Here is a 25,394-nt window from a genome sequence, read left to right as displayed (position 1 = left end):
GCTGGGAGAGGAGGTAGATTGAGAGACAGGTGGAGAGATGAGTATCTGGAGGAGGGGGGATGAAGTGCCGTGAAAGGAGGAGCGGAGGGGTGTGCGTTGCAATATAGACAGATGACAGATAGACGGATAGGTAGATATACCAATATAGTGATGGATATGTACAGTAGGTTGGTAGCAGAGTAAATAGGTAGACTGACAGACAAACAGACAGGCAGTTAAATGCATAGAAATGGGTAGACGGAGTTTGGTAGCTAGGTGGACAGACAGACAGACAGACAGGTAGACATAGTGATAGATAGACAGATAGACATAGAGATAGATAAACAAGCTGATAGGCAGGCAGATAGATAAGTAGATAGACACACGGATAGACAGAGGAGTGCAAAGTCTCCAGCCACTCGACATTCTATTGCAACGTAAAGTAAGGCGATAATAGAGGCGGTTTGGGGGAAAGAACATCGATAGTGAGATATGGTAACTGCAGTGGGTATGACGTCATCGTACTGAAGGGGTTGAGGGTCAGTGGGCCTCTTAAGATTTTATTTCCAGACCTTAATGTGGCTGTGCATATTTTTTTTCTTGTAATTTGATAGTAGATTAAATTACAGTTTTTGATATTTATTTCTGTTATGCGGAAAAAAAAAATAAACAGGGATCTTAGAAATTACTTAAAATGTAGGTGGATTTGTGTGTGTGTGTAAAACGGGTATATTATCGATAAAAACTCATCGAAAATGAAATAAAAACTTAATTTCACAAGTAAACTCTCTGGTGTGACCTCCAAATGAGATCCTTGTTTTCTACATGCAAGTAATCAAATACTGTGCCTAGATTTTTAGATAAAGCGGTTGATGTACACGATAAGCCTTGCATAATGTATGTTGCGACCTTGAATATGCATTTTCAACACTAAGCACGTACACACACACACGCACACACATACAATTGCATAATATTTTGTGTATATTTGTGTAAATTTCTATCTCTAAATCTTTATCTGTATCTATTTCTGTATCTTTATCTATGCCAGCATCTGTGTGCGCGTGTATGTATGTGCTGAGGAATATAAAACAATATTTACAAGGAAAAACAACGATACCTTTTCATGGGCATAACATTCCCTACCGCTAACGTCACGAAGGCTGGCTACTCCACATAAAACCCTATACCCTTGTTACTCCTTTACAATGTATGTTTATTGCCGCTAACCCACTACACAGCCAGGCCTAAGTGGGTCTCAGGTGCCCTACCCACCCCTCCACTCAATGTCGCAGTGTGGCACCCCTCCCTCCTATGGTTCTCCTATTGTTCTCCTTTAACCCCCCCCCCTCCACCTTCTTGACTCTGTAGCTTTCCCCTCCATCCCCACACACACAAATGCTCCCCCCTTCTCTCTCCTCATCCTCCCTTGCTCCCCTTCTAACCTCCCATCTTTTACTCCGGGGCTTACGTTTACCTCTTGCTATAATTCTCAACCCTTCCCTTCCACCTTGGAACACCTTCATATTCCATCCCCACCTGGACTATTCTCATCTCTTCTTCCCCCCCCCCCTCCTCTTCTATGGTTCCTCTTAACCCCTCTCTCCCCACAGTTACAGTTTTACATCTTCCACTTACCACTATGGCTCCAGTCATACCAGTCCCCCCCTTACGGGTCCCCTTCATCTCTCCCCTCTCCCCTCCATGGTTTCCCTTCACCCCTCTACCCTCCCCTCCATGGACCCCTACACCCCATCCTCCCCCACCTTCCTAACTCCCACCCCATTCCTTGCTGGCACATCACCTTTGGACATATTTGCTCTAATACTCATACTCTTCCGCAGCCTGAGCTATTTATGCAAGAGAGTGTGCGTGGAAGTGTTTGTTTGCGCCTTACGTTTATTCATGCAGTTACCACCCAAACCAGACAGAATATTAATGTCAGGGAATACCACTAAGCAAAAATATTCATGGCAGTAATAAACTTCTGTAGGGGTATCGTAAAAATTTGTTATAATCGCTTAGAAGAATCTCCTCTGGTGCGTTGTGTATTAATTTTTGTGTAAGGATTATGTTGTTTTCTTCATTCTTGCCCCAGTTCGTTAATGAGGTGGACGTGTGTTTTGCTGCAGTAATCATGTATTTGTATCTAGGTCAACTTTTTTTTTTTTTGGGGGGGGGCCTCAGTCCGCTAATGAGGTGTGGCTTTGTACCCTAATATATATCTTTATTTTTTTTTGGTCCGTCCAGTTTTTTTCTTCGTTTTTACATCAGGTGTTGTTCTGTATTGGAATGTGTAGTACTATATGGGTCTTTGTTTTTTCCTCTCTGTTTCAGTCGTGTTAAGGGGATTTGTCTCATTATACTGAAAACCGTATTTGTATATGGATCACTTAATCTTTCTCATCCTTTTATCTCAGCTCATTACTGCCTGCTGTTAGGATCGTGTGATGTTTGGGGGTACTCTTAAATTCTTATATGCTTGTACACTATGAGCCGGTAGACGAAGGACGGTATAGTACACTAAAGGTCGTAATTGAAGTGGCCATACAAAGCTCTTAACACTTCTCCCTAAGTGATTAATTCTGCATACTACACCTCAGTGTCATATTACGAGTTAAGGATGTAAAATATGTCGATATCAAAACGACATAAATAGCATTCAAGAGATTGTCAAGTTGTAATATACAAAATAAATCGCTGAGGAAATGTGCATCGTACCCACCTATTACACCTACAGCACAGACCTAAACACCGTCTCTACAAAATACCATATGTATCTGTGTGTGTGTGTGTGTGTGTGTGTGTGTGTGTGTGTGTGTGTGTGTATTCTTAATAGGGTCATTTTTTTACCATTCGTTGTCTCAGCAAGTTCATGTGTAGGGGTTGTTTTTATGGTGTCATTTGTATTCGTATGTGGATGGTGTCGTGTGTGGGAAAATTATGACATTCGACACATTCCTCTGAGCAGTGGTGGGCGGGGAGCATTAAGTATTTATGCATGTGTGTGTGTGTGTGTGTGTGTGTGTGTGTGTGTGTGTGTGTGTGTGTGTGTGTGTGTGTGTGTGTGTGTGTGTGTGTGTGAGGGCTGCTACAAAAAACTCACATGATAGTTCATAAGCGTTTTGCCCTTGAACGAGATTTATAACTCTTTGCGGTGCAGCTGTCTCCTTTGGCGTATTAAGCTTATCTGACAGTCGCAAAAAACCTAATACCAGCATGAATTTCAGCTATTCAAAGTGTTATGCAGTATTTTGTGCTTTTCATCGTATTGTGCTTACTGAAAGATAGATTTACCCCTGTTGAACAGTTCGTCTGGATTTTCCTGATTAAAAAAAGAAAAAGATTGTTCGAGGTAGTTTTTGAAGCATAGGGATTTTCTCGGTTTGAATGATTTTTTTTTTCTTTTAATATTATCCTAAATACCCAGCTGCAGCGAAAGGGTTACATGTTATGGCCAACTAATTTTGTTCTTCGCTTAATTATCCATATCTGTTCTTACGTTGCCTCGAGGCTGAGTTAAAAGACGAGAAGAAAAATGTAAAGAGGGAATCCTTTCGTTTGAAAAAGTGTCAAGCAAGAAATACATATAAGGGATAGAAAAGCTTAACTTGGAAATATATTGAGGAAAGAGTATATAGAGGGAAAGTCTTAGCTTTAGATGTGTGAAGGAGTAGGAATATATAAAGGAGAAATATTTAACTTATGTCGAGGAAGAAATATAGAAGGAAAGGAATTCGTAGCTTAAAATATCTGTTGGGGAAGGAACATTTAGAGAGAGAAACCCGTAGATTAAAATATATGTTGAGGAAGGAACATATAAAGAGCGAAATTTTAAGTTAAGGATATCTTGAAGGATGGGACGACCACTCAGTGAAATACAGTCTTCTGGCATCAAAGGCTTGAGGTCCGTAACGGAATCATCGACAAAATAATCCACAGGAAGACTTTGATCGCTCGGCTTACTTGTTTAGGGAAATTCATGCTTTATTAATCCCTTGTTTACCGTGACGTCCTTTTCTTACTTTATTTAATTAACCACCAGACGATTTTATTCAGATCAGGGAAGAGCTCTTGTACTGCAGGGGTTCGTTAAGGTTGTATCTAACCCCCTTCAATTAAAAATGTCTCTCCTAAGGTACATAGAAGCAAAAAAATCTGGCGTAGAAATATAAGAAATATTGACATCTTAATTTTCCTCTGGCTACCTCTGTGAACAATTTTACCCAATTCAAGCTCCCTTAATTATTGCCCTGGGTAAAAAAAGAACATGAAAAGGAAAAGGAGCAAAAGAATTCTGGTCTTGTCAAGTAACTCACCAGGTCAGAGGGTGTACTGGTGACCCTCTCCTGCGCCACCAGCCGTTGAACCCGACGAGGCATGGCGACAGGCCCACACCAGGTCACTTTATGGCACCGTTTTTAGGCATCGTCACCTGTATTTCACCATCATATTGTTTCACCAAGTTTCACCATTGTTTCCATTACTTCTGCGGTCTCTGAAGGTCACCAGGTTCCTTCATTATCGCCAGTAATTCTTGGATCACTTTGGGTCATCATTTTTTTTTTTCCACCATTCGTCATCGCAGTTAAGTCACCATTATGTTCACACGCGTTATTACATTCTCTCCAAAATTTCTAGTCACTTCTAGTCACCAAGTTCCTTCATTGTCACCATTCACTATCATATCAGATCACATGAACTGCCTCATTCACCATTCGAAATCACTACTATTATCGCACCCACTAGTCCTCACCACTGGCCCACTGTTACTACGCGTCACTAGGTCACCGATACGTTCAACAGGTCAACAAACAAGAAAGACTCACCACTCGAACTCCAAGTCAACATATTCATCACCACTGTCACCACCACCACCACCACTACCACGCCCCCACCTCGGCAAGAAGCAGAAAAGGAACATCATTTTTTCCTCGTATTCCTATGTCTTCTCGCAATATTTCAAAATTTCAGTGTCCATTAATATAGGGGAGTTTATTTCCTTATATTCGCGTATTTGCTACTTCCCGTGTCTTACTGGGGATGCTTCTTAGGCGTGAACTGGTAATAATTCAAGGGAATATGGATTTCTGTTTAAGTACTTACATCCGTGACGTGCGTTTGGGAATTTTCCTACGTTTTCCTCTCAATCGAATGCACGTTCAGCGATATACAGACATTTATTTTTCTCTATTAATATCCTAACTTCTTGATTTCTCACATTCACTTTCTCATTATACCGAAGAACGTAATCGAAAGAGAGCGACTGATTTGAGAGTCCGTTTTCTCTCTCTCACTTTCTCTCTGTTATGGCGGAATGTGTGTAGCCGAGGTTGCCATGTTGACGGGCCGAAACTGACTGGCCGACTGACCAGCACCCAAACATACCGCCACCAACAGCTGACTCCAGGCGGGTTTGTTTACGTCGTTTCCATGGCAACGACTGGGACGAGAGCGAGAGGGAGAGGTTCACCTGTCGCTTCTTAAGGGCTTTTTCTCTCGTTTTCTCTCACTTTTCTCTCTTTTTCGGGTCTGGAAACGAGGAGGGGAGACTTGGGTATTATTGCAGTGAGGTGAAGATTACGGTGCAGGGAGAGATTACAGGATGAAGGCTGAGAAATAAGGGGAAAGAGGCAAGAAAGAGGATATAGTTAGGAAGAAGGGGATAGCAGGAAGAGGTTGAATATGCAGTGAGGGATGAAGAAACAGGGAGAGTATGATGATGATGATGATGATGAGGAGGAGGAGGTCGAGGAGGAGGAGAATGAAGAGATTAACGAATCTTAGGAGAGGTAGGTGAGTAAAATCAAACAGTGAATTAATGGGTGAGAGAAAGCGTTGAATACAAAAGATTTATAACAATGAAATTTTGTGTTTGCTAGGTGGATGGTTAAATAGGTGATGAGAGGGAAATAAGTAGGTGAAGACAGGTAAATCAATTAAGTCGCAACAGGTAGAGTGATAGGTAGAACACGGTAGAATAGTCGCTGTCACATCTCATTGTATACACTGTCAACACCTCACGTTACCTCACCATACCATTGCCACGCGTCACACTGCCACACCTCACAGTGCCATACCACGCGCTGTCACACCAGGCGCCCCATGCATACCTCTCAGCTACACAACACACACACACACACACACACACACACACACACACACACACACACACACACACACACACACACACACACACACACACACACACACTGCTTAGAGACTTTTCCAAAACCCTGTAGAAATTGCATTGTAAAAAAAAAGAAAAGGAAGAAACTAACGGTATGAGAACAGGCAGGTAAACAGAATGTATTACAGGTGATTACAGGTGAGAAAGGTGGAGACAGGTAATGAAGTGAGTCAGATACGTAAGTGGAAGCCAGTCCCTTCAGTCTGATGATGCTTTTTTCTCTTTTACTCCATTTACCACCAGATGCTTTTATTCAATTTAAGGCTTATAGTAGCGAAGGAGTTAAAGGAGGGTACATCAAATTCTCCAAGTCCAAGAAGTCTATCCAAAGCTCAGTTAAATCTTAAGGTAATAGCAGTTTTTGATTATGAAATACTGGTACGTAAGAGGAGAGAGACTTAAATGCGCTGGCGTTAAACAGGTAAAAATGATGATGAAATACAAATGACTTGGTATAAACTTGCAGGTAAGGAGTGAGGTGAAGACGTGTGTGTGTGTGTGTGTGTGTGTGTGTGTGTGTGTGTGTGTGTGTGTGTGTGTGTGTGTGTGTGTGTGTGTGTGTGTGTGTGTGTGTGTGTGTGTGTGTGTGTGTGTGTGTGTGTGTGTGTGAGTGTGTGTGTGGGAGCGGAGGTATGTGCAGTATCGACCACCAAAGCACTTCATCCCTCGTACTCGCACCCTCGTGTTCTTAGGAGGCTCCCTGACACCTCTCCCTCACCAGTTCATTTCTACATATGACACGTTTGCATTCGTTTATATTATTTACCCACATTCAACAAGAAAATAAACAAGTTGCATATATAAAGAAATTCTGAATGTTGAAAATACAAATCGTTAAGAAAGATTTGTTGGTGGGATTATACCGAAGCGTCATTCTGTTTGCGATTTACCATGTATAATTATTCATGTTAATATTCTCTTCTATTATGCTCATGTAATTTTAACATCGACATATTTTACGTGAATACCTTGCAATAAAAACTCCTTCAACCCGAGAGGCCTACAGAAAGCTGATTAATATAGCCTGAAACTGGCCTAAATAAAATATGAATAAAGAGTATAGATTTTGCCCCAAAGAACCTTCCCATCTTCCTTTTCTGTCTCGTCCCCACCTACCCGTCACAACGTAGGTAAATCTGTCTAACTGTTCTCGTGTCTCATCTGTCTTTCCTGTAACCTGTCTCCCCACCAACCTCACTATCAAGCTTGAAAATACGCTTCAGTCTCTTATTACCTGGTGTCATGTTTGGCTACATTCCGCTGTGTTGCTACCTGCCTGCCTCTCATCTCTTATTTATGTGCTGCTTATTAAAGGCTAACGAGGAGAATGTATGTGAGTGAGGTGAGGGAGGAGAGGAAAGGGGAGACCGAGGATGAGATGGAAGGATGGCATAAAGAGGTATATAAGAGAGGGGGTGTAAGTTGGGGGGAGGGCAGCGAAATGGCAGGAGACAGGTCGACATGTAGGTGATTTGTTTGTGGCCATTTTACGGGATTAAGGCGTCTGGCTGTAGATATATAGGTAGATTGTTAGCCTGTCCCTCTCCCTACTTATTTGTCTTCTTCTCTGTCCCTTTACTAAGCACAAATTCCCTTTCAGGCATGCTTCTGCCTTGTGCCATGTTCCTATGCATTCCCTTGTGCGGTTCTCTGTTTGTCTCTAGCGTTTACTTACGTGATGGTGACTGGCTAATCCTTCTCTCTGCTTACTTGTCTTGCCTGTTTAGCTGTCTGCCAAGTCATATATTACCCTTTACTTACTGCGTTGGAGTCATAATGTGCATTCCGTTGTGTGTGTGTGTGTGTGTGTGTATGTGTGTGTGTGTGTGTGTGTGTGTGTGTTCATTATGGATGGTGGGTATTTGTACTCAATAGGTGATGTGTGAAGATGTACCTGAGAGGGTGTCCTGTAGTCCGTTGTAGGTTGATGGGGTCCGTCTCTCTCGCTGTGTCCAGATACGAGAGAGAGAGAGAGAGAGAGAGAGAGAGAGAGAGAGAGAGAGAGAGAGAGACGGTATAGTACGATGGACGAGGCAATATTGATGTATAATAGAGTATAATTACTTCCCGGAATCATCAACAACGGGGATACATTTATGGTTTTTACTGGCGGTTGTGTTGGTGCGTCACTTCACACTCTGACTGTCTATTTTCTGTCTGTCTATCTACGCAGCATTATCTGTCTATCTGTCCATGAATTCATCTGTGTGTATAATCTATCTGTTATCATGTATGTGTATCCATGACTTTTTCCTTCTCTCTCTCTCTCTCTCTCTCTCTCTCTCTCTCTCTCTCTCTCTCTCTCTCTCTCTCATTATGACCAAAACTAACATAAAATCAACATCTTCTCCCTGATACCTAAAACCTAATTAAAACCCACTATTTCTTCCTTTCTCTTCCAAGCTAACTCACTTAAGGCCTCTAAGGTAGTCGCTAATTTCAGGTAAATTTTGGTGCTTTATTGTGGCCTTCATACGTGGCACTCCCGCAGTAAAGGTAATTGTCTGTTGCACCTGGGACTCCTTACTGTTTATGCACCTCCCACATTGTGTTTAGGAGGGAGATATTACAGTCATTAAATTCCACAACGATAGGAGGCACGATAGCTTATTCTTTTTCCCTTGTGTGTGTGTGTGTGTGTGTGTGTGTGTGTGTGTGTGTGTGTGTGTGTGTGTGTGTGTGTGTGTGTGCGCTCCATTCGCTCCACACAGCTGTATACACTTGCTCCCAAATAATTTAGCACTCACCCAGACATTTAGCGCCCATTTCAAGGCTGGGAGAATTCCTCCCGCTCTCTCCTATCTGATTCCTTTCATATACTTTCTTATTCGTGCTTCTAATCCACGTTCTCTTTCTCCCTTCTCACCCTTGTCATTTCCTTCCTTACCTCCGTTCCTCCCTCTGTCCCTCGTTATTCCTCACTTCCTTCCTCTCCTCCCTCCTTTTCTACTCCTCCCCTCCCTCACTTCCCCCTTCTCTCGCATCCACTTCCTCTCCACCTCCCTCTCCCTCACTTCTTCCTCCCCCTCCCTCACTTCTTCCTCCCCCTCCTCATTCCATCACTCTCCCCCTTATTAGCCCCCTTTCCCGTCCTCCTCCCCTTTGCATTACTCTAGTGCGTGTTCCTCGAAGCTGTGTTTTTGTGGCTACTGTTGCACATTTACTATTTCGCACAAGGAATACGGATTGCCGGTGGGTGAGGAGGTGAGAGAAAGGGGTAGAAACGGAAGAGGAAGAGGTAGAAAGGGAAGAGAGAGGGATGAAGGGTAAGGGGAAAGGGCGAAGGGGAGAGGAATGGATGGGAATGTGAATGGGTTTGGGAGTGGCGGTGAATGGGTGCGAGGGAAAGAGAAAAGAATGATAGGTGGTGTGAGAGGAAAGGGGGGAGGGTGGGATAGAGGGTGAGAGGGTGGGATAGAGGGTGAGGGGAAAAGGGGAAGGGGAGAGAGGGGGGTTGTGGTGTGAAAGGGAAGGAGGGGGAAATGAAAAGTAGAGGGAGGGATGGGCGTGTACGAGGGAAGGAGAGAGGGAGGGTTGGAGGCGTGAGGGGGGGGTGGAGGGCTTGGGGGGGACAGGGAGGAGTAGTGGAATGAGAGAGATAAGTGAAGGATGTACTGCTGCTTCAGGGGAAATTATCGTTCTTATTACCGATTTCCACGTTCTACTTTTTCTCTTCAATTCTATATCATCATTATTATTATTTTTGCTGACATATAGGGAAACACTCACAGCCACACACGCAAAATCCTCCTCCTCCTCCTCCTCATCATCATCATCATCATCGTCATCATCATCATCATCATCATCATACTTCCGCTCTAATTCCCACTCATGAGATGGGTTGAGATAGAATCCAGAAACAAAGAGAAAGCACAGAAATAGAACTCAAAGCCATAATTACGGTATATCATCATCATCATCATCAGTAGCATCCTAACCCTAATTTCCACTTAAGAAAATAGGCGAAGGAGGGACCACAAGCAAAGAGAAAAAATAAAAGAGAGAGAGAAAAGAGAGAACTATTAAACACAGCCTTGCAGGTATAAACAAGTCTAACATTGCTTTTCGTTAATATTCTGCATCAACATTATAGCTACTAGGCTTTCCCTTAGCTGATGAAAAGCGTCTTGGGTCAGCCAGAATAAGACACCTAAGCCAGCCTAGAGCAATTAGAGACTTAACCCCTTAACTACGATGATCCGATTTCATTCCTGCTACCACGAGATTATTATTTTTTTAGCTAAGTATAGAGGCAAAGAATTGATAGAGTTAGTCTTCACTGACCCCTTCACTACAAGAGACCATTTCTAAGATGAGTGAAAGTGTTTGGTGGCTGGAGAGAGAGAGAGAGAGGGGGGGGGTGAATGTGCGTGAGGGTCCCTGAAACTGTGTCAGAAACTCCAGTAAACAAGCAATTACTTGGGAGTGGACACCTGTACCCCCCAGACCCCCCCTCCCCTCTCCCTTCTCCCTCCTCCCTTCTCTATCCTCTCTTACCCTCTCCCCTCTTCTACCCTCTTTCGTACTCTTTTACTTTCCTTCCACTGTTTTCTGTCCCTCCCCTCCCACTCCCCTCCCCTCCCCTCTTCCCGTTCCTTCCCCTCTATTACCCTCACCTCTCTCTCTCTCTCTCCTCTCACCTTCTTTTTCTTATCCTTTCTTCACTGTCTCCTATTTTCTCCACTTCCTTTACCTCCGTTCCCCATTCTCTCTCTCCTTTGTTCCACTTCCCTCCTTCTCCCTCCTTTCTCTCGTCTCCTCTTTGCACTTCCTTCCTCCTCCTCCTCCTCCTCCTCTTCGTCTTCTTCCCCTGTGCTTCAAAAACATCCTGTCACCTGACCCCATCACCAGCTCCCATCCTTATCATTTTTTTATCTCACTGTTCTCTTTATATTGCTCGTTCCATACGTTAACAACTTTAGCATAATTTTTATTACGGTATTTTAGTTTCTACCCAGACGATTTAAATACGACAGCGCTCGTGAAGCAAGAGCGGGTATTACGTTTTGAGCGGTGTGTGTTTGGGGGGGAGGGTATGAGTGTGTGTGTGTGTGTGTGTGTGTGTGTGTGTGTGTCTTCAGTTTTTGCCAATCCAAACCTGTGTGTCAATTTTTTCTCTGATTTCGATCAGACTTTGTGGATGAGCTGAGGGTCACCCAGTAGCTTAACCAGGTATTTTTGAGAACACCAGGTCAAAGGTCAGAGTCACACGGCAAGGTCAATTTCATCAGTTCTTATCCGATGTTGAGGAATAGGAGGGGATGGAGGTAGGGTACGGAGGAGGTGGAGGCCTATGGGGGATTTCTCTATCTATCTATATCTATCTGTCTGTCTTTTTATGTATCTCTCTATCTGTCTATCTCCAGACGCCTTAATCTCGGAGGGGATGGCCACAAACAAATCGTCTCCATGTCACCCTTCCCTCTGTCATTAGTCTGATCTCCATCCAGCCACCACCACCCCATTCGTCATCTCTCCATCCCGTCCCTCCATCTCCTCCTAGGTCTCCCTCCCCTCCACCTCACTCACATGCCCTCCTAGTCAGTCTCTCACTCTCCACTCTCTCCACATGAAACCATCTCATTGTACCCCACTCTGTCTGTCTCCACGTAGCTCCACATATTCATTTTAACTCCACGTAACTCCACATACTCCTCTCAGGTAACACTTCCACTCCACGTAACACTGGTGCTAGTAACGAAGAAGTGCTATGGTAAGGGTGTAGAGCCGTAGTCATTGTTTTTTTCTCCCACTGAGCTACTGGAAATAAGCAAAAATCAAAGAAAATGCAAAAATAAACAAGTCAAGGTGATTGGAGTCTAAATGTGATGGAATTAGAAGAGTAAGCTTGTTGTGTATGAAGGTTTGTGTGGTTTTGGTCTAGATTAGCTTTCCCCCTGATTTATACATCTCATCTCGGTTCACTACCTGATTTGTATTTTTTTTTACTCGTACAGTGCTGTTTACAAGTACACTGATGGCTTAGTAAAAATCTAATCCAAAAAGAAATGAAAACTAGAACAATGAGACTTCCCAGGACAATTTCAACTTTCGTGGTGTGGAGTTCGTTCACTATGCCGGTGGTGAGCGTGATGATAGGCGGAGGGGTGGCAGGGGGGCGGGTGAGCTTTCCTTTCATACTCCCATTCCCTCTCTCCGTACTCACCACGGGCATCTGCTTCGCGGTGATGCAGGTGTGCAGCAACGTCTTGATGGTCTGGCTAATTTATGAAATGAACCCAAACTGCGGCTCACTGATAGATGAACTGTGTGCGAAGCTCTCCTCACTGCTGCGCCCAGTCAACATCGGGCCCATGCCTTCACTCCCCACATTCACCTTTGAGTTCACACCCTGCCCATCACCCCATCTCAGTCATCCCTGAGCTCACACCCTCCCCATCATCCCCATCACCACCCCGAGGCCTTGGTTTTTGGTACCGCGACGGGCTTACACGTCATTGAGGGGTGACAGCGGTTGGGACTGATAGTGACCCCCAACGCCCCCGTCCCACATCCAGGCATCATCGTCACCATTAACCCCTCACTGTGATGGTGATAGCAACGGATCCTCCTAATCCCATCTTATATGGGTGAGGTGGGACTACTTGCCTTCTCTTTCTGTAGTGGGTAGGGTTTTTAAGTTTATCATCGTTATATGTTATTATTGATCATTAGATTACTGTTATTATTATGGGGTTCTACGGGTGATTCTGCACTGAGTGACAAGCCAAATGGTTTCCTGTACACCAGGAACCATTTACTACGCTGGGTGGTAACTATATAACCAAATTATGGCGCCTGGTGGTTTAGTGGGTAATTAAGGCGCTCCAGTCGGATTGAGCCGGTGTAGGTGTATATCCAAGGAGTGGTTGGGGTTTATTGCTCACGTAATGTCACTCAGGGATGAATGAGGCTGGTCATTCTCATATTCTATGTCAGGACCAACTTGCCTAGCTCCGGGCTCCTACGCTTATCATGGGGCGACACTGGACTAGATGATGAATGAATGAATGAATTATTACATCATTCGAAAAAAAAATTACCATGAAATCTTAACTCTTACTTACCATTCACCCCGCTGAGAATCATGAATTTCTATCCTGCATTATTGATTCATATCCTACCCCCCAATGCCACACCTAAGCCCACACCAGCAGACTGACCCGTTCCCATAACACCCGAGTTTCAATTAGATGAGTTTGTATGAGATTTCTATAAGAGTTATTAAGGTTTCATAATTAAGCAATAAGGATGCAGCTTTTTTATTCTTGCTACCTCCAAACGATTGTAATTACATGTTTTTTGTAATGTACCAGTACCAGTAGTAGTAGTAGTAACAGCAGCGGCAGCAGCAGCAGCAGTAGTAACAGTAGTAGTAGTAGTAATAGTCTTTGAGACAGAGATAGAGAGAGTAGTAGTAGTAGTGGTGAGAGAGAGAGAGAGAGAGAGAGAGAGGATGCCGGTGAAAACTTCTCAAGGTTAAAGTGATGCATAGCTCCCACCCACACCAGCAAGCACGCGGTATGGACTCGACCTGACCTTTCCATTTGGAGAAGTCAGCCCTAAAGAGTATATACGCAGCTGGAGGCAACAAGGATAAAACAAAGTATATTATTAGTCTAAACAGGATAAACTGCCTTCAAAATTATCTGCTGTATCGTGACATTTTCAGGAAACTTATGGCCCAGGTGGGTTTGCATGACGAGGTGGAAAAATTGTGAGGTGAAGGTTTGCATGACTGGTGACGCGGGGTGCATGACTGTCCCTGTGGTGGGATGGAGAGGTGTGGTGAGGGGGAAGGGAGGTGAGGGAGGAGTAAGGGAAAGGAGATGAGGGAGAGGAGGGGTGTTACCGTGGAGAGGAGAGGAGAGGCAAGGGAACGGAGGAGAGGAGGATGTGAGGAGACGTAGGAATAGAAAGAGATATAGGGTGGTGAGATGGGAGAGGGAGAGATGTGGAGAAGAGGGAGGGGAGTATAACCGGCAAGAGAGAGAGAGAGAAAGAGAGAGGGTGGGGGAGGCAGGGAGCGAGATAAGGAGGAAATGGGGAGTGAAAAAAAAAAAAAGTTTATCAGAGGGTAAACATCACCTGTACTGGTTCACTTGCTGCCTCATCCTCGCTCACACAGCGCTGTAATTTTATCTTTGAAAGTTCCTCAGTGTCTTCACGGCCATTTAGTCTTCATATTCGACCTTCATAATCCTCGTGTGTGTTACCAGTGCAAGCTATTTTGTTATTTGAATGGCATGGATAGCGTGCATGAGAATATTAATGTGTAGTGTGTATAACAAGTTGCTTAGGAAGAGGTGTTACGAAGACTTCCATGCAACAAGATTAGGGCCCGACATTGAGACACTGAGAAATGCACACGTGATGGTGGACGCACGAGGAAAGGGAACTACACAAACACACACACACACACACACACACACACACACACACACACACACACATTTCTGAAGACGGCGGACAACACAGATATTTGTAACTCAGCACTGACAATATACAAAGAAAAAAATAAATAAATAAATAAATAAAATAAAAATCGTCTCCATTCATTTCTGTAAAGTGAATTAGGTCGTCAGCGCACCCAAACACTACCTGTCCTCCCCTCTCCCAAAATTGCATCAGCGTGTGGGCACGGTTGACCAAAGCGTAACCACCTTGTTCCCCCGTCACACCACGCTACTCCACACACCCTCACCACCCCACTCCCTCTTCCTCCATCCCACCCTCTCCCTCTTTACCCCACCCCTTCCTATTTTCCACCCACCTCTCCCTCTTCACGTAACCCCTTCCCTCTCCATCCCAACCCTCACTATTCACCTCACCCTTTCTCTACCCACCCCACTAAATGCCTTCTCTGTCCACCCCACCTGTCCTCCATCTCCGCCCTCAGCCCCTCCCTCTCCACCTCAATCCTCCATCCTCCACTCCGTCCCCTTCCTCCACCCCCACTCCACCATCGTCCACTAATCTCGGGATCGATCAAGGTTATTTTTAGATGAATGGCTTGGCGCTGAAGAGGAGCGTACACGTGGTGGCCTGTGACCCTGGGTGGAGCGTCTGCGTCGTGCACCCAGGAGCCAAACCTCATTATAGTTCCCTTGCATCTCTGGACTCCGATCCTGGGGAGATGCAGGGGGGGGGGTGTCGGTTCCCTGCATGGTATGTGTGTTGTACCATGCCTGTGAGACGGACCCATAGAAACAGTTGCTTGCCTGTGGTCGACGGGTTTACTCAGCCAGGGAGACTAGGATTAAATAACAAGATGAATGACTTAAATGGTGAGTGAATGAATGAATGTGTGGTCTCAGTCACTGGACACTTTGATGATAGTTCTCAGGGTTCTGTGTTTTCCTTTTCATGTTTCCAGGAGCCATTTTATTAGCGGCATGGGAAGCTTCGTTGCTCCTCTTCCGTTGCGATTTAGTTTGCATATTGAGCCTTAACATTTACTTGTGTGTTATTTACGTAGTTTTAATATCGAGACAATTTTAATCATTGGCATAAAAGAAGTTACTGAGATACAATGTGCAGAATTAATCATTAAGAAAGATGTGCTGAGAAATCTCCAAATCCTCGTAGCCTAGAATACATCAGAACCTGCCAGCCATATTTATTTTTCCTTTCACTGCTATGACGCGTTTTTTATTGTTTTTTTTTCACCACTAGACTTTTTTCCCCGCTTTGGAGAAAATTGGAACTGGAGGCCATAGACATAGCCCTAAGGAAAAAAATATTACGAGACGTGATTCCCGTGTTAAATAAAATCGTCTGAAGGTAGTAAGAATTATGAGTTTTGACGTCATCGTGCTGAAAGGGTTAAATATAGGCCGGTATTCTTTCTCAGTGTAGAGGTGAGGGTCTAAGGTACCATGGTCTAAAATATTAATGGGTAGGGGACCGGCCAACACCTTTAGTGGCATTAGGCTACGTGATCCTTGACCCTCCGTTTTATGCGCACAGATCCATCATCATCATCAGTATCATCATCATCATCATTATCATCGTCATCATCATCCTCATCATCGTCATCCTGTCATCATCATCATCATCATCCAGACCTCTTTTCGGACCTAAGAATGGGGAGAGACAGGGTCCAGAAAGCAAGGAAAAACTGATAGAATAATACAAGTGATTCGGAAATTTCATTTATTGACTTTTTAACATTTTTTCAAGTCAGAATACAAATAATAGCACTAATAAAAGCCCAGAATATTAGGGATGAGTCATTTGGTCTTTCCTTCCAACTTGCAAGTCTCCCAATTAGATTACCACACTGTATAATCCCCACTGTATATATTGTTTGTGAGAGGTTGTTGGTTCATTTGAGGGTAAAAAAATCTAACATATCTTTTTCCGGATCGTTTATTTGATTTTAAGCTACTAATACACAAAAATATTAAGAAAATAATGGACCATTTCTGAATTGGAGCCGTCAAAAAATGTGGTACTTTATTTTGCACGTTTCAAATCGGTTAACTTAATCTGCGTATAGAATTCAGCAGGTATACTAAAGCAACCCAAATAATCTTTCATTCTCTACAAACATGGATCATAGAAAATATGTATTTGGTAGGGATAACGAAAGTGAATATATTTAAACGCACTCGGTTCCTTCCTTGGCCTTCAGCTCAGCATTTGCCAGTGCTGGTGCTTTTACTGTATGGTAAATAAAGACCCTAAGTTACACGATTAGTTCATCTTCAGTATTCCGTAGCCTCCCTTCCCGTCATGCATGTGGTGGAGGCGATGGCTGGATGACGAGATGATGCTCTTGCTATGGCATCCTTTGCGAACTGACTTGATACGGTTGCTAAACTGCGGTAACTGTGGTGGAGAGAGATGGAAAAGGGGTGAAATAGTGGGGCTAGGAGAGAGAGAAAGAAAGAGAATGATCATGAGAGTTCTTACTATTGTTTACGCGTAGTGTTTGTCAAGCAATACACACACACACACACACACACATACACACACACACACACACACACACACACACACACACACACTCAGGCAATTCACGTGAGCACTGACAAACAGCAGATAACGCGGTGGAAACGTACGTGGGAATCTTTCCACACAACACAGCCCGGATATTGATAAAAAAATGATAACATGCAGTAATAATTACCTGTCCAACTGTCTTTCTGTCTGTCTGATTGTCTATCTGTTACTGTTCATATATGTACGGTATGTATATATGTATGTATGTCTATCTAGCTGTCTGTTTATCTGTCTACGTGTCTGTCTGTCTGTCTATCTACCTATCTGTGTATCTGTTGACCAACTCATTCCCGCAACGCACCATCACCGTCCTCCCTTACTCTCACACCCATGACGCATTTTATTATTATTATTATTATTTATCTCCAGATAATTTTTTAGACGTATAGAAGGATTGATTATGACTCTACCTAACCTCCCCAGTTTCAAGTCACCCCTAAAGAAAAAAGTTAATTGATTTGGATTTCAAGTAGCAAGACTAAATTAGAGACGTACCATTTCGAAAAAGTCTCCCTTGAAATAATTCGTCAGGTCAGGAACTTAAAAAAAAAAAAAAAAAAAAAAAAAAAAAAAAAAAATGATATATAGTTGAAAGTTGGAATACAAATGTGGGCGATTGAGTGTGTGTATGCGCCAACGCAAGATCGTGCTAGAAGAGTGAGAGAAGAGTTCTGGACAAATGTGGAAATGTGCATGGAAAAGTTTGAAAGGAATGAGAGAGTGTTTTTGATTGGTGATATGAATGGTAAAGTTGGTAATGTGATGGTGGATGGAATAGTTGGTGAGTGGGGTGTGCCTGCCGAGATAGATGAGAATGGGAGTGCGTTAATGAACATTTGTGCTGGGAGGGGGTTGGTGATAGCCAATACCCTCTTCAGGCATAAAATGATCCACAGGTATACATGGCGAGTGATGAGAAGGGTGGGTGGTGAACTGAATGAAAGGAAGGCAATGATTGATTATGTGTGTGTGGATGAAAGGATGCGAAGATGTGTAAAGGATGCAAGAGTGTAAAGAGGTTGGGGGAGTGGACTTTCTGACCACTACTTGGTGGTGGCCAGAATTAGGATGCAAGTGAGATGGAGGAATAGAAGAAGGGAAAGACGAGAGGAAGGAGTAGTTGCAAGGAGAGTGGAAAGGTTACAAGAGGATGAGAAAAAGGCAGAGTATAAGAGAAGTGGAGGAACGATTGGGCAAATATGAATTGGAGCAGATGGGAGACGTGGAAGGTGTGTGTAAGATATTTACAGAAGAAATATGTGCAGCATGTGATGTGGTGTGTGGAAGGAAGAGAAGGCGGAGGGTGGTGCAAGGAACAGCGTGGTGGACTGAAGTGGTGAAACAGGCTGTGGCACAATAGAAGAAAGCATACAATGAATGGGTGAGAAATAGGGGCGTGGAAGAAGTTGAGAGGCGGAAGAGAGTTATATGTGGAAAGGAAGAGAGAGGTGAAAAGATTAGTAAGAGAGAGTAAGAAGAGAGTGGATGAGGAATTTGGAAGGAATTTGAGTGCAAAGTGGAGGGACTGTAAGAAAATGTTCTGGAGAGAAGTGAAAAGAGTAAGACAGGGTGGAAGTGAAGTTAGCAGGGGAGTGAAAGATAAAAATGGTAGATTACTAGTGGAGAAGGGAGAAAAAGTGAGCAGATGGAGAGAACACTTAAAGGAATTGTTGAACATAGAGGATGGAAGTAATGCAAGTATAAGTGGCTGGGGAATGGCTGGGAGAAGGCGGGAGGTGAGAAGACAGGAAGAAATCAGTAGGATAGAAGTTGTGGAAGCAATGAAGAAAGTTAAATCGGGGAAAGCCCCAGGAATTGATGGAGTGTGTGGTGAAATGCTGAAGCATGGGGGAGAGATAGTAGTAGAATGGATGTGGAAGATGTGCAGATTGGCCTGGGAGGAAGGTAGAGTCCCGGAGGATTGGAAGTCAGGTATAATTATTCCCTTGTACAAAGGAAAAGGGGAAAAAGAAGTGTGTGGTAATCATAGGGGCATTTGTCTTCTTAGTATAATAGGAAAAGTGTATGGTAGGATACTTATAGACAGAGTCAGAGAAAGAACAGAGAAATTAGTTGGAGAAGAACAGGGAGGCTTTGGGAAGGGAAGAGGTTGTGTAGATCAGATATTCATTCTTAGATCTTTAGTGGAAAAGTTTCTAGAGAAGGGAAAGAAATTGTATGCAGCTTTCATGGATTTGGAGAAAGCATATGACAGGGTGGATAGACAAGGATTGTGGAAAGTGTTAAGAATATATGGAGTAGATGGGAAGTTGTTGAATGCTGTGAAGAGTATGTACGATGGTGCGAAGGCTGCAGTGCGTGTGGATGGTGAACTAAGTGAATTTTTCTCTTTGAAAGTTGGTTTGAAACAGGGATGTGTCATGTCTCCATGGTTGTTCAATCTGTACATGGATGGGGTAATAAAAGAGGTACAAGGTAGGGTAGTGGATGTTGGAGTGGCCCTGGTGAGAGAGGATAGTGTTTGGAAACTCCCTGTACTGTTGTTTGCAGATGATACTGTGTTGTTGAGTGAAGACGAAGGGGAGCTGCAAGGCTTGGTGGATGAGTTTGAGAGAGTGTGTAAGAAACGGAACCTAAAGGTGAATGTAGGGAAGAGTAAAGTGATGGTCTTTGAGAGAGGTGAAGTTAGTGAATGTACAGCGAGGTTAGATGGTGAGGAATTGGAAAATGTGAGTACGTTTAAGTATTTGGGTAGTGTGGTGAGTAAGGATGGAGGTTTGGAGGGTGAAGTGCTTGAAAGGGTACAGCAGGGAAGAAAGGTTGCTGGTTCCTTGAAAGCAGTGATAAGAAACAGGGAAGTGAGCATGGAAGTGAAAAAGTTACTACATGACAGTATTGTGATACCAACTCTAACGTACGGAAGTGAAGCTTGGACATTGTTGGAAGGACAGAAGTCAAGAGTGAGAGCAGTGGAAATGAGTTATTTAAGAGGAGCCTGTGGAGTCACGTGGAGAGACAGGCTGACGAATGAGGATATAAAGGAGCGTTGTGGTGTGGATGTGGATGTGATAGTAAGCGTTATGAGGAACACACTGAGGTGGTTTAGCCATGTGGAGAGGATGGAGGGCGAAAGACTGACGAAGAGAGTGTATGTGAGTGAGGTGGAGGGGGGAAGAGGGAGGGGGAGGCCGAGGATGAGATGGAGGGATGGGATGGAGAGGTATATGAGAGAGGGGGGTGTGAGTTGGGAGCAGGGCAGTGAAATGGCGGGGGACAGGGCGACTTGGAGGCGATTTGTTTGTGGCCACCCCAAACGGGATTGAGGCGTCTGGCAATAGATAGATAGATAGATAGATATATAGATACAGTAGAGAAGCAACTATTTTAACAGTTTTGTTTGAAGAAAATTTACAACTGTCGAAATCCAATGAAAATCGTATCTCTACTAGTACAAATGGTTCGATTTTTCCGCTATGTATTTGACAGAGTTTGGGAAGCTACTTGTATTTTTGGACTAGTTAGAAGAGTCTCCCCTTAACTAAAATAAATCGTAAGTATCTAGCAGGAGAAAAACAAATGCGTTAGTTCGGAAAGTCTATCTATCTCTGTCTGTAACTAGAAGCCTTACTCCCGTTAGGGATGGCCACAAGCAAATCACCTCCATGTCGCCCTGTCCCCTGTCATTACGCTGCACTCCCTCCAAATCACACATTTCCTCGCTAATATACCTCTCCACTCCATCCCTCCATCCTTTTATAATAAAACAATTCATAATAGTTTATCAAGAATATATTAAACTGAAGATTACCTCGGACTGAAGGGGTGAAAAAAAAAAATAGTACCTACCTCCTCGAAGATGGCGAGATCAAGTACCTGCGTGTCTTGTTCTTCGTGGTAGGTGTCGGGTGTGAAGCAGTGGCAGTACCCGGAGTAATGAGTCTCTCTGGCAAGGAAGAAGAAGAATGATGATGATGATGATACTAATAATGGTGGTGGTGGTGGTGGTAATAATAACTAGAAAGCGCGCAGAGGGCGCATACCTCCGCCAATGCCATTGCCATTAAAAAGGATCACCCCCGAAATTTAATCAGTTCTCTTTTGGTCCATGGCCTACCTTTCCAAAAAATTTCATTAAAATTCATTGAGAACTTTCTGAGATGTTGCGCGGGATACTTCGGATACGGATGCGGATCCTCCCCCAAATTTAATCATTTCTTCCTTGGCCCATGGCCCAGCCTTCCTGCTAACAGACAACCTAACAAACAGTCAAACCAACGCGGGGTAAAACATAACCTCCTTGGCGGAGTTAATAAAAATGATAATCATAATAATAATAATAATAATAATAATAATAATACTGTAATAGTAATAATAATAATAATAATAAAAGAAGGAGATGAAAACATAAATTAATGCTTATGGACTGCATGTGGGTAAACATGGCAGACAAGCCATTCTTCAGTGTCCAAATCTGTACCACGAGGGATTGTTTGTTGGCAGGGGAGGTTAAGGGACACAGGAAATCTTAGTAACAGAGAGGTGTTTATACTTCTTTTATCTTAAACTGGTCTAGATTTTCGTCCTTTTACAGCTTATTTTACGATGCTAACTGGAAGCAAAAAACAATAGTGCGACTCTGCGTCTTTTCCATAGTGCTCTTTCGTGACTAGCATCATATTCTAGTGTCAATCGCTTGCTACAACTCAGCATCCAAGGTGGAGAGATTACAATTTTAAGCCGAGTTAGAGCAAAAAGGGCATAGTGGATGTGAAGGTGTGTCCTGATTAAGATACACCAAGCATACCAGTAGAGACAGTTCGATATTAGCTTTCAAAATAGATATCCTAAGCGTGTTTCAGTATGGAGGATTCGATGTTAGTGTTTAGGCAAAGAGAATGCTGACTATTCTTACGTGCAGAATGTCCAGGAGCTCTCGCCAGTGAGGATGATGGAGGAGGTTTCGTGTGACAGGTATGATAGATCGGGCATGTCTTCAGTGCCAAACATACTCTCCCCTCTGAAGTAGGTCAGATCATACACGGCCCAGCAGTCACCGTTTAGTTCATACGGGTTGCAGGCGTAGCGGATGGAGGTGGCCTGGCGGGGAGAATAAGGGTTAAAAAAAAAAATGCCTACCAACTGCACGAGTCACTATGCCCAGTAAAATATAATACACAGTGGCTATGTTACTGCAGGCTGAGGAATGACTGTGGAATAGAGCACGGCACACTAGAGATACAGTGCAACGGAGTGCAAATACAGCAAAATTCAACACCCATTGACCATCTTTACACAGGCATGGGAAAAGAAGGGAGGATAGATGTCGTGAAATACAGTACCTCAGAAAACAAATACAGTAGGCTACAGTAAACCATATTAAAGCAGGTACTGACTACATTACCGCAAGACGAGTGAGTGACACAAAGTTTAATGTAGTGAAATACAATACAATCAAGTGAAATACCGTAAAGTACAGTACAGCTAAGTGGAATACAATAAAAATACAACACACAAAATACAAGAGCTACTGACCATGTTTCTGCATTGTGGCGGAAGGTTGAGGAAGTAGTCAATGCCGTAAACGTAGCACATGTAGGAGGGATCGTGAGCACTGAATTCAGCTTCGTTATAGAACATCCACCTGGGGAGGCAAAACATATGGCGAAAAAAAGGGCAGAATTTTTATCGGTGTGTGTGTGTGTGTGTGTGTGTGTGTGTGTGTGTGTGTGTGTGTGTGTGTGTGTGTGTGTGTGTAAAGTGCATTGTATTCATTTATGTTTTCTTACTTAAATGTTCCATCCGAGAAAGCATGTAGGGATGAAGGAAGAGCAGGATTTGTCGTTATCGGAAGGAAAGCAAAGGTAATACCCCGAAGAAGAAAAACAGAGCAACAGACCCGAAGAAAGGAAGGTAGGAGGAAAGAACAGAAGCACACCCGAAGAAAAGAAGAACGAATGAACAGCAAGAGAAGGAAGGACGGATGAAGAACAGAATAATGGTGAAATACTGACACGCCTGTAACCCTAACGCTCTCTATGGTGTTGTCGAAGCCGATGCCTCCCAGGTGAGGGTTGTTGTCGTTGAAGATATGGTACTCTCCTGTCCCGTCCGGCTCCGCCCAGCACTGCGCCTTACCCACGTAGGAACGACCTGCAGGAAGAAGAGAGTGGGGTTAAGCTAATGCTTATTGACTACACGAAGGTCATAGATAAGGGTTGGCGTCTTCGAATACGTGCGTATCGTCACTCATACAGCGCTAACGAAGGAACGACCTGTGGATGATGAGACTTTTATGAAGACATGATTGTGTGCATGACAGTTTATGCAGTAATTACTCTTGAATAATTATATAAACAACAGTCAGTCATCACCATCATTATCATCATCATCATTATCAGCAGCAGCAGCAGCAGCAGCGGCGGCGGCGGCGGCGGCTTTTTTCCCAAAAATGGATGGTGTGAAGTAGAATCCAGAAACAAGGAAGGCGAAGGTACGAAAGTGTGGGAACAATAAACAGTATGGTCAGGCAAATGGACCACACAATCATTCAAACATCATCGAAACCCCTGGAATACTAGCTTCACCTAGCATACTTCACCGTCTTTACACACACACACACACACACACACACACACACACACACACACACACACACACACACACACACACACACACACACACACACACACACACACACACACACACACACACACACACACACACACACACACACACACACACACACACACACACATATTTAAATGTAGATTTATGCGCCTCACATACAGCTGTCAAATACATCTGACACATACACCAGTCAGTCATATGCACAGTACCCAGATCATGAGCAAGAGTCGTACCCTGGGGCGGGACTGAGGCGCTACACGCGACCACCAGCGCTAGGAAGATGTAGGAGGCTCTCATCTCGGTGGTGTGAAGTGTGTGATGTTGAAAGGAAGGGGTATGAGTACGTCCGAGATGGTGACGAAGTGTTTATATATGTGTGAGTGCTGGGTGGGGCATGGGGGGGGAGGGAGAGGAAGGAGGAGAGGGGGGAAGGGCTGGAGGTGCTAAGAGTAGGGGGAGGGTGGGAGGCAAGGAAAGAATGGATGAAGAAAGCGAGGAGGGAAAAGAAGAAGGAGAAGCAAGGAGAAGAAAGTTGGGTGGAAGTGAAAAGGGAACGGGAAGGAGAATGGGAGGGAGGGAAGAAGGGGAGAGTAGTTACAGGGAGAAGGTGGAGGGGAAGCTGAAGAAGGAGAAAAGGAGAGAGGAAAAAACAGCGAGGGAAGAGAGGTGAGCAGAGAAGAGAAGTTACTCAAATGGGAAAGGGCTCACATGCTGAAGGAAAAACATTCAGAAGTTGGGGGGGGAGGGAGGCTGATAAGGAAGGAGAGGATGTGGGAAGGGAGAAAGAAAAGAGAGGAAGGGTTAAAAGGGAGGGGGAAGGGTGGAAGAGAAAAAGTGGGAGAGACAGTGATGATAATAGACTTGGGGTGGGGCGAGGATTGAATGAGAGCTGACAAGGGAAGGGAAAGGATGGGAGTTTGAGAGTTCACAGGAAGAAGAACGCAAGACAGGGGACGGTGAGAGAGTTTAGAGGGGAGAATGAGGGAGGGGAGAGTCTAGGAGAAAAGGGGGAGAGAGGAGGTGGAGGAATCACAGTGAAGTGGGGAGTGCTGTCAAGGGAAGGGGTGCTGCACTTAGGGGAAAGGGTGGGGCACTTAAAGGAAGGAGTGGGACGTTTAAGGGAGAGGGAAGGGCAATTATGGGAAGAAGAATGGCATTTAAGAGTTCAAGTAGCACATTGAAGGGAAAAAGCAGGGCATTCAAGAGAGAAAATAAAGACAGTACGAGGAAAAGTCGTTTATATATGACATTGATAACACGTGTCAAGGTTATCTGTCTCTCTCTCACACACACACACACACACACACACACACACACACACACACACACACACACACACACACACACACACACACACACACACACACACACACACACACACCCACACACACACACACACACACACACACACACACACACACACACACACACACACACACACACACACACACACACACACACACACACACACACACACACACACACACACACACACACACACACACACACACACACACACACACACACACACACACACACACACACACACACACACACACACACACACACACACACACACACACACACACACACACACACACACACACACACACACACACACACACACACA

The 25,394-nt window shown here is 44.1% G+C and overlaps 2 protein-coding genes across 2 annotated transcripts in view; both read right to left on the bottom strand.

Annotated features, from left to right (window-relative positions):
- The window catches only part of LOC145414885 (uncharacterized), an 80,274-nt gene extending 75,850 nt beyond the window's left edge, over positions 1–4,424 (bottom strand). The window contains exon 1 of the mRNA XM_080284302.1: positions 4,299–4,424. Within this exon, the coding sequence (XP_080140428.1) occupies positions 4,299–4,361 (63 nt within the window). The 5' untranslated portion in view covers positions 4,362–4,424. The remainder of the gene's footprint in view (positions 1–4,298) is intronic.
- A 12,443-nt stretch (positions 4,425–16,867) lies between these two features.
- Positions 16,868–24,061, bottom strand: LOC145414884 (uncharacterized). Its single transcript, XM_080284301.1, has 6 exons — positions 23,974–24,061; positions 23,149–23,287; positions 22,670–22,778; positions 22,050–22,234; positions 20,984–21,080; positions 16,868–17,002 (listed from the first exon to the last, which is right to left on the bottom strand). Exons 1-6 carry the CDS (start codon positions 24,059–24,061, stop codon positions 16,868–16,870), a joined length of 753 nt encoding a protein of 250 aa, XP_080140427.1.
- Positions 24,062–25,394: the final 1,333 nt, after the last annotated feature.

Source organism: Coenobita brevimanus, chromosome 101 (assembly GCF_032717465.1).
Source record: "Coenobita brevimanus isolate Jiangsu-jjx chromosome 101, ASM3271746v2, whole genome shotgun sequence".
NCBI lineage: Eukaryota > Metazoa > Arthropoda > Malacostraca > Decapoda > Coenobitidae > Coenobita > Coenobita brevimanus.
This window is presented reverse-complemented; position numbering and strand designations above follow the sequence as displayed.

Bases quoted from the DNA above. Each gene is read 5' to 3' on its own strand.
- LOC145414884 (XM_080284301.1), bottom strand. From the start codon at position 24,061: ATGAGAGCCTCCTACATCTTCCTAGCGCTGGTGGTCGCGTGTAGCGCC. The intron at 22,779-23,148 runs GTCAGTATTTCA...TTGCCTCCCCAG, and splicing joins AGCGTTAGGGTTACAGGCGT to GTGGATGTTCTATAACGAAG. The intron at 21,081-22,049 runs GTAAGAATAGTC...CTTCCTTGCCAG, and splicing joins AGCTCCTGGACATTCTGCAC to AGAGACTCATTACTCCGGGT.